We start from the raw sequence: 14,424 nt of genomic DNA, 5'->3' as shown, positions 1-14,424 counted from the left end.
CCACTTTATTGATTGATTATACAACTGATTAATTGAATGATTATATTTTTTTCAATTGATTGGAGCACTTGTTGTATCGAGCATTACGAGGAAACAACTTGTTTAACAATATTGTAAAACATTTTAGTTATTATTATATATTTAAAATAAACAAAAAAAGAAAATATATATAGTTTTTAAAAAAATAATAAGAATTATCGTTTTTGTTGAAAGTCTTTAAGCAAACGTAAAATTAAAAAGTTATCTTAAATTATTTCTATAATATAAATATTATATATAATTACAGGCAAATGAAATAATTTTTGAATATTATATAATAAATGTCATTATTATTATTATTAACATTCCAAGTGATCTCTTATAACTTGTGTTTATTATTATTATTACAATTATTATATAATAATATGATTAATATTAAATTTTGTTATATAATTTTTAATTGTATATTATGAAAATTACAATTGATTTTTTTCATTTTACTACTAAATATGAAAAATACATTTAATAGGTTTATTTCAACAACAAAAAAAATTAATACACAATATAAATATATTTAGATATATGTATATTAAATTTAATGAAAATCTGATTTTCTATTGTAATTATACATTAATCTCTATATTTATTCAAAAAATATTTAATAAAAAACAACAAAATTCATGTAAAAATTTTTGCAAATCTATTGTAGTCTATATATATTGTATATCTTTTTTTTCTTGTATTAATCAATTATAAAATTTTAAAGTCGAAATGTATTTCAAAAATCAAATTATTTATAAATTCAATTTCATGTCAAAAACATAAACACACAATAAACAAAAATTGAATGTAAGTTATTGAAATTATTAAAAAAATACTTAAATCTAAAACATAAAAATAAAATATTATTAAAAAACACTGAAAACTCATATAAATATTGTTATGGTCCTAAAAATTAAAATAGATTAAGAGCTAACAATTAAAAAATCAATTGTAAAATCTGTGTAATCATAAAAAACAATTAATTTATTGTATAAAAATTGAAAAATTTAAAAAATGCAGTCTATTTGTGATTCCTCTTTTAATTTGTATTTGATGTATAACTTGCAATAAATATATTTAAAAATTTTAAAAAATTCCCAAAAAAATACTTGACTAATCATTATTTATAAGCAATTAAAATGGTAATCAAAGTAATGTGATATAAAAATATATAACTTATACAGTAGTATGATATAGTCGTATCAATTATTTGTTGTAGACTATCATCGAGGATTAATTTGTTTTAATTGAGATCAAATTGAAATAAAAATTTATCCGAAAATAATTACCACAAGTTTAGTGACATTTCCAATAAATAAATAAATATATATACAATATATATATTTATGTGTACTGTATATACACATTGAAAGAAAAGTTTAATATTGAGATTAAAAGTCAAAGCAATAGTCATTTTTCATTATCAGTAAATCATTTGGTAAAATGTCGTAATTGGTCACAAAAACTTAAACCAGAGATACATATGGTCTTTGATCTGACTTTAGCTTTATATCATGTTTTATCACTATTTATATTAAAACTGTTTATTCACTGATTAAATAAAGTCAATGTAAAAAATTTTAAGAGCAGCACATCATCAACAATATATCATATCATATATAACTCGTTAAAATGTTTTTAGTTAGTCATCAATAAAAATAAATAAATAATATTAAAGACCATAAAATGTTTAATTACTTATTGATTGAGTGATGAGAGTGTAAATAATTTTACCCCCAAAATAATGGCAATACATTTATGCAAAATAATTCAGAGACGACTTTACGACCTCTTCTCCAGTAAACAATCACTACTCTTGTGTTTTGCCTTTTTCTGTATGACATTCATAGCAACACTTCATATAATTGAGGTAATAATGGCTCTCAATATTTATTTAATTTATTTATGAGAAACTTATTGAAAGTTATTATATTTTTCTGATAATATTAATGACACCACTCTTTCAAAATGATGATCACTAAAATTTAAGGCCTAATAAAAGTTTGTTTTATAACTAAATTTTTCATACTATGTGAGAGATTTCAAGTAGTGCTTAAATGACAAGACGCTTGTCTTATATTTAATTAACTTTTATGTATCTCTCTATCTATCTATCTATATATATATATATATAAACTGTTATATTTATATACACAGAGTTATATAAAGTTTAATTAAGTTTGCTCTCAATTTTTATATCTTATATCCACTAAATGATTATTCTTTTAGATATTTCTTGTATGGAATCATAAAACAGATTCATTGATTAGGGGAACGGGCGATGAATACCATCAATCGTGTTATGACTTTCCAATCGATTTGGTCTATACGTGGGTTAATGGCAGTGATCCTAAACTGTTAGCGCAACTCTTGAAAACAAAACAACAAATTCAAAGCACATTCCTAAGACATGGTAATTGTGGTAATAATGACTGTAAAGCTAGTAATAGTACAGACATTAATTGTATTGATGGACACTGTTTGGTGACACCAATAGTATACATAAGCGCTAAACTAACTAATCCATACCATCTTTTCGGTGATAACGTGACTAAAGTTGAAATAATCAATACATTGTCCGGAACTCTACTCTACTTTGCAACACTTGATAAAGGTATACATCACTTGCCATCACATCTAAGTGATTGTAAATCATTTAATAATATATGAGTCTAAAAACCAGTGGCTATACAACTGATATCATAAGTTTAGGTTATAGCTTAACTATATATATATATAATACTGTATATAAATATACATCAAGTCATACAATATTATATAATATTATACTCTATATATTGTACAATATGTATAATATGTAGTGATGGGTCATAAAATAGATTTTCAGTGGAGTCAGCAAATAATGTCTACATTTTTATCTCATTTTTATTATTATATGATATGTTCTCTATTTATAGCTTACGAGGTAACTGAGCGCTGCTTTATATCCGATAATATGACCACTTATTCAGTGAGAAAGAGTCTTATAATTCTTGACAAGAGTATCGTCAACAATGAAACTACTGGTGCACTAAATAATGACACGAATGGCAATAAAAATAGCAGTTTTAGCTTAAAAGTCAATTCATTGATTCTGGTGTCGGGAATACCGGTGAATGCGACGACCAATCGCTCACAACTTGTCTTTTATTTATCTCCGATCGCCAGAAAACAAGTCGATGTAATCAATATTTATAAAGACAAACACATGGCTTTGTTATCCCTTAAGTCGAGTGCAACTAATGTCACGAAAGTAATAAATGCTTTGCATATGAGTTTCCGTACGGCAACTAATGGTATCGACACATCCATCAAAGTTGAACACCCCATCCATCTTCGTGTAGTCGATACTACTGATAGGTACAACATATCAAATCAAACGACTGACAAAACATTGGTTGAGTTAAATGATAACCGATTCTCTGACAATCAGGAACTCCGGTATTCATTGCGATCGGTAGAGAAATACGCCAATTGGGTGAGGAATGTCTTCATTGTGACCAATGGGCAAATACCTAATTGGATTAATCTGAATAATCCTAGGATTAAGATTATTACACATGAGGTTAGACAACGTTTAGGGATTTATAGAATAAACAGTAAATATAACATATTTTAGGAGATATTCCCAAATATAAGTCATTTGCCGTCATTTAGTTCACCGGCCATTGAAACACATTTGCATCGAATACCAGGTCTTTCAAAAAGATTTTTATATTTAAACGACGACTTTTTCTTTGGTGGACACATATATCCCGAAGATTTTTATACAAATAGTAAGGGCTTTAAGATATATCTTTCGTGGCCGGTGCCTAACTGTGTTGATGGCTGCCCTCTAAACTGGCTTAAGGATGGCTATTGTGATCAGGCATGCAATAAAAGTGAATGTCTATGGGATGGCGGCGATTGTTTAAAAGACAGCTCAACCACACAAAGATCTGATGTTTATAGTTATACCGACTCATCAATGAGTTATTCAGATGTATATTGTAGTGCTAGTTGTGTAGACAGTTGGCTAAGCGATCGATTCTGTGATCAAATATGCAATAATATTAATTGTGGCTACGATTTGGGCGATTGTGGTACAGATATGTTTGAAAATATTTTTAATTTTTATTTTAAGCCCAAACAAAATGCTTATAATTTAAGTAATGATATTAATGTATTTTATTTTAATTTAAGTGATTTTCTTTTGTTAAACAATAAAAATAGTGACAGTTTTCAAATTAATGAATTGAGTTACGAAAACAATAGTTTTGTCAGATCGGCGGCACTTAATATGATTCACAAAGTATTAACGTTTGTATTGATACCAAACCGACAAAAACATGATCTCAACATTGCTTTAAAAGGACAGAAAAATAAGTCAGAATTTGTCATCAATTTTCAGCTTTTATTGACTAATGACTCAAAACTTCAAAATACAAGTGATTTCTCAATAGACAAGAACATCAACAACAGCGGTAGTGATGATAATGAAACAGAAATGCTAGTAATGGTTACTCATCTGAATGATTCATATTTGGGTGATAGACATACAATAAGTGATATACTAAGTGATAACAACAACAAAAATAACACCACAATCATCATCAACAACAACAACGAGAACACCACTGAATTTAAATTCAAGAATCGATTACCAGAATATCCGAAAATTTTGCCATTGAATGAAATGCTATACATTAATAACATATCACTTGAATGTGATTTCAATGTCAGTGAATTGCCCGATGATATCAAAGAAAAGTTCAACGACTTTGACATTAAATTCAAGAACGGAATTCTTACGGAAAATGGATTTAAAAATTTTAGGACACAATTAATACAGTTATATGTAAAACAAATTTGCAATTATAAGACAACAATCAAATTATATGACAGAACAATGAGTTTTCTTGATTGGGAAAGACAGTCGACATTTGCTGACATCGAGACTGGTCTAAGTCTTGAAGAAAATGTTGACAAAAATCGTGTCTTACGAAGACATTTGATGGACTCGTATGCAGACTCACTAAAACATGTCAATTATCTCTATAATAAAGTGTTTGGTATTGAAATGCGTAAAGTGCCGGCACATATGGCCCACTTCATTGATGTCGATATCATGGATAGACTACAAAATACATTTAGACATCACTTTGAAATCACATCATCGCATAAAATTCGCAGCAGTGATGACATGCAGTTTGCATTTGCATACAATTATTATTTAATGAGTGAGACCAGGGATGTCAATCTTACTCAAGTGTTCAACGATTTTGATGTCGACCACTCCGGGTATACTTATCTTTAACTTTAATTTTTCATTTAAATTACTAATTAATGTCATTTTTATATAAAAATGACATCTTTTTAAGAAATTTCTTAAAACTTTATTATTATTCATTTATATTAAAATTCATTTTGTTATTAAATTTTAATGTTATATATAAATTATACTACAGTATATAATCTATATAAATTTATAAATTGACTATACTAGTGATATATATATATATGCAGTATATATTGTATAATATTGTAGTTTCTATATAACATTAACCAACAAATATACTGCTACAGTAATGTTTATAAATTTATTAGTGAAAAATATTTATCACACTTCTAGGCAATTGTATAATAATATTATGCAAAAAAACACACAGTATTTTTCAATAATTATATTCATAACATAAGAGATTATATGCTGTAAAGGCATCAAAAAAAACTATATGACATTATTTGTCAATTAAATCATACAGAAGTTGGTCTATTAGTGAAATAAGGACCGTAATCATCAATATTTATGAGTTACCATTAAAATGGGAATCTATGGACCAATTTTATAAAATGCTATTTTCGTGCTGTAATTCAAGCGACTATTTGTGTAGTGAAGTGCAAAACAATGCGAATCTTTCACAATATTATTATTATAGAGAAGAATCACCACTTCTATTGCCAGTACATGAGCTACCAAAACAAGTAATTGCACGATAAGTATTGATTTTCTCTGCTTTTAATGTTATTATGTTATATATATATATATTATATAATAAATATAATATATTAACAAAATATTTTTGATGTGTTTTTTGAGGAAATAAAAAATTCTTAGTTTTGTTTTTACTAAAAAAAACGATTATTTTGTATCACTCTTTCACTATACTTTCAACAACTAATTTACTAACAAAAAAACCGATTTTGTTTTAATAATTTTTTATTATTATTTTTGTTTATTTCAGTCAATTGTATTTCCAATGTCTTTGGTGATGGACTGCGTTAATGTAACAAATAAATTAAGAAAACTTTATGAAAAAAAGCAAAAATATAACAAATTTGAGATATTAGGCGAAGAAGACGTTACTTTCAAAATGATTAGATCTAATGCAACAATTGTTGGACAAGAATTGGATGAATTGAGAAAACATGTGAAAAAATTCATGTGTTTGAATGATAACATTGATGATCACAATAGTGATGGCAAACACAACAATATCAGTCAAATAAAGCAAATGTTAGTCGACTTTTATGAATCAATATTTCCGATGAGATCGCAATTTGAGTTACCGTTGGGTCAAACAAATCGATTTACTTGTATTCATGACTATAGTCAGTGGAAACACAAACAAAACTCCAGTTCCCAATTCATGTCTTCAAACATATGGATTATTGTAATAGTATTTGCTTTAATTCTAACCATTATATCAAAGGTATTGCATAAACATTGTGACAACTTTTCTAGGAAATTGAAATTTTTTTAATCAAAATATATATATATACCGGTATATAATAGTATTATAAAGATTATATATTTATTTAAATATACTTTTTATTGATACTAACTTTTTGATTTTATTTACAAATAATATAGAAAATTTTATGGCTGTCAAAAAAGGCAATCAATTTTTTTGGCTCAAAATATTATAGAAAAGATTTAATTTAAATTTGACATTTTTCCACATACAGTAATGATTATTGATTATGTTTTTTGTATAATAAATTAAAATATATAATAAACGCAAAATTAGATTATTTTTTAATTCATATAATAAACACTATTCTCTCTCATGTAATTTTATAATTATATGTTTTAAAACTGCTTATTAAGTTTTTTATTACATTAACATAATACTGTATTTATATAACATTTGAAAGTAAAATAATAATAATAATGAAAATTAAATTTATATTTTCATAATAATTATTAAACTCTTCTATTAGTCAATCAATAGGTTTTTGAGTATATAATCAAAACGACTAACATATCATCAATCAAAAACTCATCTATTTTTAAACTCAAAATATTGATTATAATGGAAAAAAAGGAAATCACGTTTTTGTAACATATATTTTATTACATTATTAACTCACCTATTAGTGAATTATCTCAAACATCTAAACATACTATGTATGCGACATAAAAATTACTATATAAATAATATTACATAATTCAATCATATTATTAGAAATTATATTTATTATTATTATGAATTTATATTAAATTTTATCAAAAATTGATATTATTTTTATTTTTCTTTATTTTTGAACATTAAATTTTTATTATATTTCAAATATGATTAATTGATTTATTTCGAGTAGTTTATTAAATATTGTAAATATTCTCTAATTTGGTTTAAACGTTAAAATCTTTTTTAACAAAATAATACAATATATATTTGCATAAAAATACACAAAATTTAATTATAATAATCAAAATTATAAAAATTTTCCACTTATTAAATATTTAGGCAGAAAATAAATCTAAATTGTGTGACAATTGCATGACTCATACTATATACCATATATTTCATATTATATTGAAAATACGGTACAACTTATGTCCAAAAAAAATTTCACTAAATATTAATATATAGTTAGAATGAAATACAGTGAACGATCATTAGAGACATATATTCTTTAGAATAATAATAAAGAATATTCTGTGAGTTCACTAAATATTTTAATGTCTCGCATGGGATGTAAAAAACGCTAATTAATGACAATATAATCAAAATCTTTTCACACTTTTTTTAAGTTGCCATCAAATTTGCTTAATTTATAGAAATCATAGGAGAAAATGATTTTATATCAGAAAAATTCAATTTTAACGCTACATATTGTGTTCATAACTTGTATTCACTGTACAGTATTATATAGTATAGTGAAACACTTACACAGAATATTCTAATATATATTTTTTGTAAATGTTTTTTCTCTACAGAATATGTAATCAATTGTTTCAACGCTCAGACATAACAACATAACAGTGCGATATAAACTCTTCCCGTCTATATTTGGGGCTAACATTCCCTATAGTCATGATTTTTTTTGAGACAACTTTCAACTCCATATAACTGAACAGTAAATTAATGATTAGATTAAGGGGTAGAGTATTGTGTGTCAAAAGCAAATGCCTTTAATCTCAGCAGTCATTAGATAAGTTGTGTTTGTGTTATAACAGTATATACTGTATTATAGTGTTTGTGTTGTTAATTGCAAACACATAGCCATCGAGTGTTTTATACATTTATTACATGTTTTATTATATGCATTACATAACATATACAGTATAATACATACTGTATATATAGAGAGAGAGAGAGAGAGAGACACAAAACATTATAACAGACTATCATATATAAGAGAGATATATAGACTATATTTAATGTAATCAATTGTAGTGCCATTGAAATCAATAGGAAATATATATAGTTTTTAAACTTATAGATATTTTTAGTTCAATTAATAATCGCACAGTTATTTTGTACACCAGATGACAGTCCTATTGCTGTATAAACACATAATGTCAATGAAATGCATTGAATGAATGTGTGACTTATTATTATATAAAAAAAAGTAAAGTATTAATACCTGCAAACTTCAAACACAAGTATAATACAGTAAACACTAGTTATTTGATACATAAGCGCACTGGTGTTAGTCATCATTAAATAGTCCCTGGTTAATTTTGATTAATGATTTTTTAAAAATGATACATTAGTTGAAAATATTTGATTAATAAAATTGATGAGATAAACAAAATTGACATTGCACATTTTATACATTTTACACATTTTATACATTTTATACATTTTATACATTTATGTTATGTGTAACAGCAATCGGGTGTAGAGGTGTATGAGTAGAGGTGGGCGTAAATGGCGGACCGGTATCTCTGAGAGGTTTGAATGTATGACTGACTCTATTCCTCTATTTCTATCGAATATTATTTAGTAGTACTGTATTAGCGAAGCCTAACGTTGAACAGCAATACAACAACAAAATAGCATAACATTTGTATATAAAATATATTCATAATAGCAGTCATAGAGTGTAGGACTCACTCTATTTGCAAACTATTCACTAATTTATCGATTTGTCAAACAATATATACATTCATTCATTTCATTCATTCATTGGACTCATCATTGAATGTCATTAACTGTTTGCTTGATTTGCTATCAAATTGTACGGCCATTGAGTCCATTGAATATAATTATAATACCGAAACTACCGATCATTTTATAAAACCAGTGACCACTTTGTCGTACCGATAGTAATGTAAGTTCCTATTTGTTGATGTTGTGACCAAACAACCGGACTTTAAGTTTCGGTGTTTGTGTGTCTGAATGAGTGATTGTCACCCAAACAGATCTCTCATCCAAAATGTTTTTGTTTGTGATTGCAATTGATTTTCTGTCTTATTATTTATTATTCAATAGAGATATCCCAATGAATTAGTTGACCACAATATCTTCAGATCAAACGGTGATATTATTTGTTGTTGTTTTTTAGTGACAACACATTAGAAGAAAAGGCATATATATATAAAGATTAACAGCAATTGATACAGTGATAGTCAATAGATTTAGAGGACAGGTGGGTAAACACAAGAGAGAGGACACGAATCGCAAAATGCCTGCCGTCAGAGGGGATGGCATGAGAGGGTTAGCCGTATTTATATCGGACATCAGAAACTGTAAGTGATTTCAATTTAAAGACATTTATTAAAATTTATTTATCAACTCTTCTTCTGTCACATTCATTGTCTGTCCAAACAATGCTTTGGAGAGAAAACAACAAAAGTGTCGTCAAAACAGTGTCTCTCAGATAACAACACTTGTTATCATTATTTGAATGAATGAATCAATTAATTAATTGCACTGTATTTGAGTTCACAATTTTATATCTTATTGTTTTTTACTTTATCTTATATTATTTTTCAAATCATTTTTGAAATTTAAATTATGATTTATTTTTAAATAATTTGTTTTTTAAACATTTGATCCGACAGTCAAAGGGGGTGTTAATGTCACTCACAATGAATGTGTGAATAATGATGTAAAACACTATTTAGACAGAGAGTTGTTTCTAACTAATGGTTTTAAATTGAAACATAAAAATATTAATTTCTATTTTGTTTACGATTACAATCTCTACACTAATAATAGGCAAAAGCAAAGAAGCGGAGATCAAAAGGATCAACAAAGAGTTGGCAAACATACGGAACAAATTCAAAGGCGACAAAACACTTGATGGATACCAAAAGAAGAAGTATGTTTGCAAACTATTGTTTATCTTTCTGTTGGGTCACGACATCGACTTCGGACACATGGAGGCCGTCAATCTCTTGAGTTCTAATAAATATTCGGAAAAACAAATCGTTAGTATCCATTACAACATATTATTTGTTTGTTTGTTTGTATTTGAAATCTAATCTCTTGTAAATATGTTTTTTAGGGATATTTGTTTATATCAGTACTCATGAATGCAAACAATGATTTAATGAAATTAATAATCCAATCGATCAAAAACGACTTATCTTCACGTAACCCGATTCATGTTAATCTCGCTCTTCAATGCATTGCTAATATCGGTAGTCGGGAAATGGCCGAGACTTTTGGCAATGAAATACCGAAGCTTTTGGTTTCTGGCGAAACCATCGATGTTGTGAAACAAAGCGCTGCCCTCTGTTTGCTTCGCCTCTACAGAGCTCTTCCCGATCTAACACCGAGTGGCGAATGGACTTCAAGAATCATACATTTACTTAATGATCAGCATATGGTTGGCATTAGATTTTCAATTTAGTTCAACATATTTAATATTAAATATATTTATCTATAATTTAAAGGGTGTGGTGACAGCAGCTGTTAGCGTAATTAACTCATTAGTTAATCGAAGTCCCGATGAGTACAAGGGCTGTGTATCACTAGCCGTGTCGCGACTAAGTCGTATTGTTACCGCTTCGTATACAGATCTGCAGGATTACACCTATTATTTTGTACCGGCCCCGTGGCTATCGGTCAAATTATTGCGATTACTCCAGAACTATCCGCCACCCGACGATCCAGGTGTCAGGGGTCGACTCAATGAATGTTTGGAGACTATCCTGAATAAAGCACAGGAGCCGCCAAAGTCTAAAAAAGTTCAGCACTCGAACGCTAAGAATGCCATACTATTCGAGGCTATTAGTCTTATCATACATATGGATAGTGAACCAAATTTGTTAGTACGCGCCTGTAATCAATTAGGACAGTTCTTACAGCACAGGGAGACTAATCTAAGATATTTAGCACTTGAAAGTATGTGTTTGTTGGCCACATCGGAGTTTTCGCACGACGCCGTCAAGAAACATCAGGACACTGTCATCAATGCACTTAAGGTTAAATCTAGACTTTATTTTTGCTATTTTTTGTTTTAATATTTTGTTTGTTTGTTCTGTAGACTGAAAGAGATGTTAGTGTTAGACAACGAGCTGTCGATTTATTATACGCGATGTGCGATAAATCCAACTCCGAAGAGATTGTTAGCGAAATGTTGGCCTATTTAGAGACAGCGGACTATTCCATACGTGAAGAAATGGTTTGTTGTTTTGTTGATAATGATTAATATATGATTGATTTATGAAATTAAATTGTATTTTTTACTACAGGTGCTAAAAGTAGCCATTTTGGCCGAGAAATACGCGTCGGACTACACCTGGTATGTGGACGTCATATTAAATCTGATTCGAATCGCTGGTGACTACGTTAGTGAAGAGGTCTGGTATCGAGTCATTCAAATTGTGATAAATCGTGAGGACGTACAGGGATACGCTGCCAAAACTGTGTTTGAGGTTTGATTAACAATTGTTATCTTTAAGTTCATCAATACAGTAGTTAACATGAATGTTACTTTGGGAACAGGCTCTTCAAGCACCGGCATGTCATGAAAATATGGTTAAAGTTTCGGGTTATATATTAGGAGAGTTCGGCAATTTAATAGCAGGCGACTCGCGATCGAGTCCGCTCATTCAGTTCCAATTATTACATTCAAAATACCATTTATGTTCGGCAATGACGCGGGCATTGCTTTTGACAACTTACGTGAAATTCATAAACTTGTTTCCCGAAATCAAAGGAGACATTCAGACAGTACTCAAAAACGATAGCAATATCCGGAGCGCCGACGCAGAGCTCCAGCAGCGGACAGTTGAATATCTTCAGTTGTCGCAAATCGCTACGACCGACGTGTTGGCCACAGTTCTTGAAGAGATGCCTCCATTTCCCGAACGCGAGAGCTCTATATTAGCGTCGCTTAAGAAGAAGAAACCGGGAATGACTAGTGGTGTGGCCACTACTGGCAAAGAATATAAGGGAACGATGAATAATAATACTAATAATAATAATATTGCATTAAATGACTTAACAGCTCCACTGAACAACAATTCGAACGCATCGGCAGATCTTCTAGGATTGAATAGTTCGCCGCCGGTCACCGCAACATCCAATCAGTCGAATGCAAGTCTATTGGCCGATGTTTTCGGCGATGTTTCAGGCATATCATCGAATAGTCCTTCGACTATAAATAATAACAATATCGGCGGCACTTCCAATGCTGTTGTTGTTAGCAATGATGAGGGCATTAAAAAATTAGTGTCGAAACACAACGGCATTCTCTTCGAGAATGATATTCTCCAGATTGGAGTCAAATCGGAATTTCGTCAGAATCTCGGAAGGATTTCCCTCTTTTATGGCAATAAAACTAATTCTCAGTTCCAGTTGTTTTTGCCATCGATTTCATGTAGTGAACAACTTTCCAAATGTGAGATAACTAAATAAATTTAGTTTAAATATTCTATTAAAATCATAAAAATATTTTATTGTTATTTTTTGTTGTTGGTATCTCCAGCCCTAGGCCTTCAAGTGAAACCTGTAGAGCCAGTCATTGATGCCGGTGCTCAAGTGCAGCAGCAAATCAATGTGGAGTGCATTAGTGATTTCGATGATTTTCCCACCCTTTTAGTGCAATTCAATCACAACGGCCCGCAAAGGTTTCCATTAAAATTTCCGATAACTATAAACAAATTTCTGGAACAAACACAAATGGATTCCGAAACATTTTTTAGCCGCTGGAAGAACTTAAATAAGTAATTTTTTATTTAATTATTTTTATATTTATTAAAAAAAAATCTCTGAATTTGTTTTAGTCCATCACAAGAGGCGCAAAAGATATTCAAAAACAAGTTTGGAATGGATTCCGAAGTAAACAAAACCAAATTATTGGGATTTGGTTTTCAATTATTAGAAAATGTTGACCCGAATCCCGAAAATTTTGTTTGCTCTGGAATTGTCCACTCGAAGGCTGTTCAAGTGGGTGTTCTGCTTAGACTTGAGCCCAATATGCAGGCACTGGTATGTCAATTGTTTGTTACAATATATTGTCCGAATTACTATTTAGATAATTACAGGTTGATAGGGATATATAAATAATAAATAACTTATTATTAATTTATAAAAGTTTATTCTATTATTTCTTAATCGGCTATTAGTATTACATACCTGTCCTCACTTTACTACTTTTTTTTCACTGTAATCCTATTATAATAGTTTTAATGTCTAGTAAATCCTATTAAAACAATTAAAGATATCAATATAGAGCAACAATTTTATTTTGACATTTATTACATATATTAATAATTTAATTGTTTTTTTTGTTTGTTATTATACACAGATGTATCGATTGACTATAAGGTCGAGTAAAGACACGGTTTCCCAACGTATGTGCGAACTATTGTTTGATCAGTTCTAGTATTCATAATAATACCGTTAGTTAAATAACCACATAATATATATATATACAGTATATCGTGGGATATCTTTTTAAAAAAATTGAATGTATTGGTGATGATAGTGTATATTATATCCAATTATTACATAATAGTAATAATATATATATAAAATATCCGATAATTGAAAACAAGTTGTCAAATCATTTAAAATTATTTATTTTGAAATTATTTTTTATTGATTTTAATTTAATATAAATTAATTTTTTTGGCTGTTCAATTTAATCATTGACAAAAATAAATAATTAAATAATAAACATTACCTTTAATTATTGTAACACAAGTTTAAAAGTCTAGTTTAAAAAAACTATTTG

General features: G+C 28.5%; 2 protein-coding genes across 3 annotated transcripts; both read left to right on the top strand.

Annotated features, from left to right (window-relative positions):
• Positions 1 to 1,695: 1,695 nt before the first annotated feature.
• On the top strand, positions 1,696 to 7,346 carry LOC128962708 (N-acetylglucosamine-1-phosphotransferase subunits alpha/beta-like). Its single transcript, XM_054309110.1, has 7 exons — positions 1,696 to 1,891; positions 2,251 to 2,635; positions 2,940 to 3,586; positions 3,641 to 5,301; positions 5,766 to 5,985; positions 6,246 to 6,713; positions 7,329 to 7,346. Exons 1-7 carry the CDS (start codon positions 1,766 to 1,768, stop codon positions 7,344 to 7,346), a joined length of 3,525 nt encoding a protein of 1,174 aa, XP_054165085.1. The 5' UTR covers positions 1,696 to 1,765.
• A 1,861-nt stretch (positions 7,347 to 9,207) lies between these two features.
• Positions 9,208 to 14,188, top strand: LOC128962548 (AP-2 complex subunit alpha-like). Of its 2 annotated transcripts, none has more exons than XM_054308926.1 (11): positions 9,208 to 9,564; positions 9,799 to 9,982; positions 10,455 to 10,666; positions 10,744 to 11,067; positions 11,135 to 11,665; positions 11,728 to 11,865; positions 11,936 to 12,118; positions 12,189 to 13,086; positions 13,174 to 13,411; positions 13,472 to 13,676; positions 13,996 to 14,188. In XM_054308926.1, the coding sequence occupies exons 2-11, from the start codon at positions 9,919 to 9,921 to the stop codon at positions 14,071 to 14,073; spliced, it is 2,871 nt and encodes a 956-aa protein (XP_054164901.1). In that variant the 5' UTR covers positions 9,208 to 9,564; positions 9,799 to 9,918; the 3' UTR covers positions 14,074 to 14,188. The 2 variants fall into 2 exon arrangements, with proteins under 2 accessions (XP_054164901.1, XP_054164900.1); XM_054308925.1 differs by having other exon boundaries at positions 9,726 to 9,982.
• Positions 14,189 to 14,424: the final 236 nt, after the last annotated feature.

The sequence above is a fragment of the Oppia nitens genome, unplaced genomic scaffold, assembly GCF_028296485.1.
Source record: "Oppia nitens isolate AA-2021 unplaced genomic scaffold, nextdenovo-longstitch-racon4-pilon3 scaffold6_pilon_pilon_pilon, whole genome shotgun sequence".
NCBI lineage: Eukaryota > Metazoa > Arthropoda > Arachnida > Sarcoptiformes > Oppiidae > Oppia > Oppia nitens.
This window is presented reverse-complemented; position numbering and strand designations above follow the sequence as displayed.

Bases quoted from the DNA above. Each gene is read 5' to 3' on its own strand.
- LOC128962708 (XM_054309110.1), top strand. From the start codon at position 1,766: ATGGCAATACATTTATGCAAAATAATTCAGAGACGACTTTACGACCTC. The intron at 2,636-2,939 runs GTATACATCACT...CTCTATTTATAG, and splicing joins CTTTGCAACACTTGATAAAG to CTTACGAGGTAACTGAGCGC. The intron at 3,587-3,640 runs GTTAGACAACGT...AACATATTTTAG, and splicing joins TTAAGATTATTACACATGAG to GAGATATTCCCAAATATAAG.
- LOC128962548 (XM_054308926.1), top strand. From the start codon at position 9,919: ATGCCTGCCGTCAGAGGGGATGGCATGAGAGGGTTAGCCGTATTTATA. The intron at 11,866-11,935 runs GTTTGTTGTTTT...TTTTTACTACAG, and splicing joins ATTCCATACGTGAAGAAATG to GTGCTAAAAGTAGCCATTTT. The intron at 12,119-12,188 runs GTTTGATTAACA...CTTTGGGAACAG, and splicing joins CTGCCAAAACTGTGTTTGAG to GCTCTTCAAGCACCGGCATG.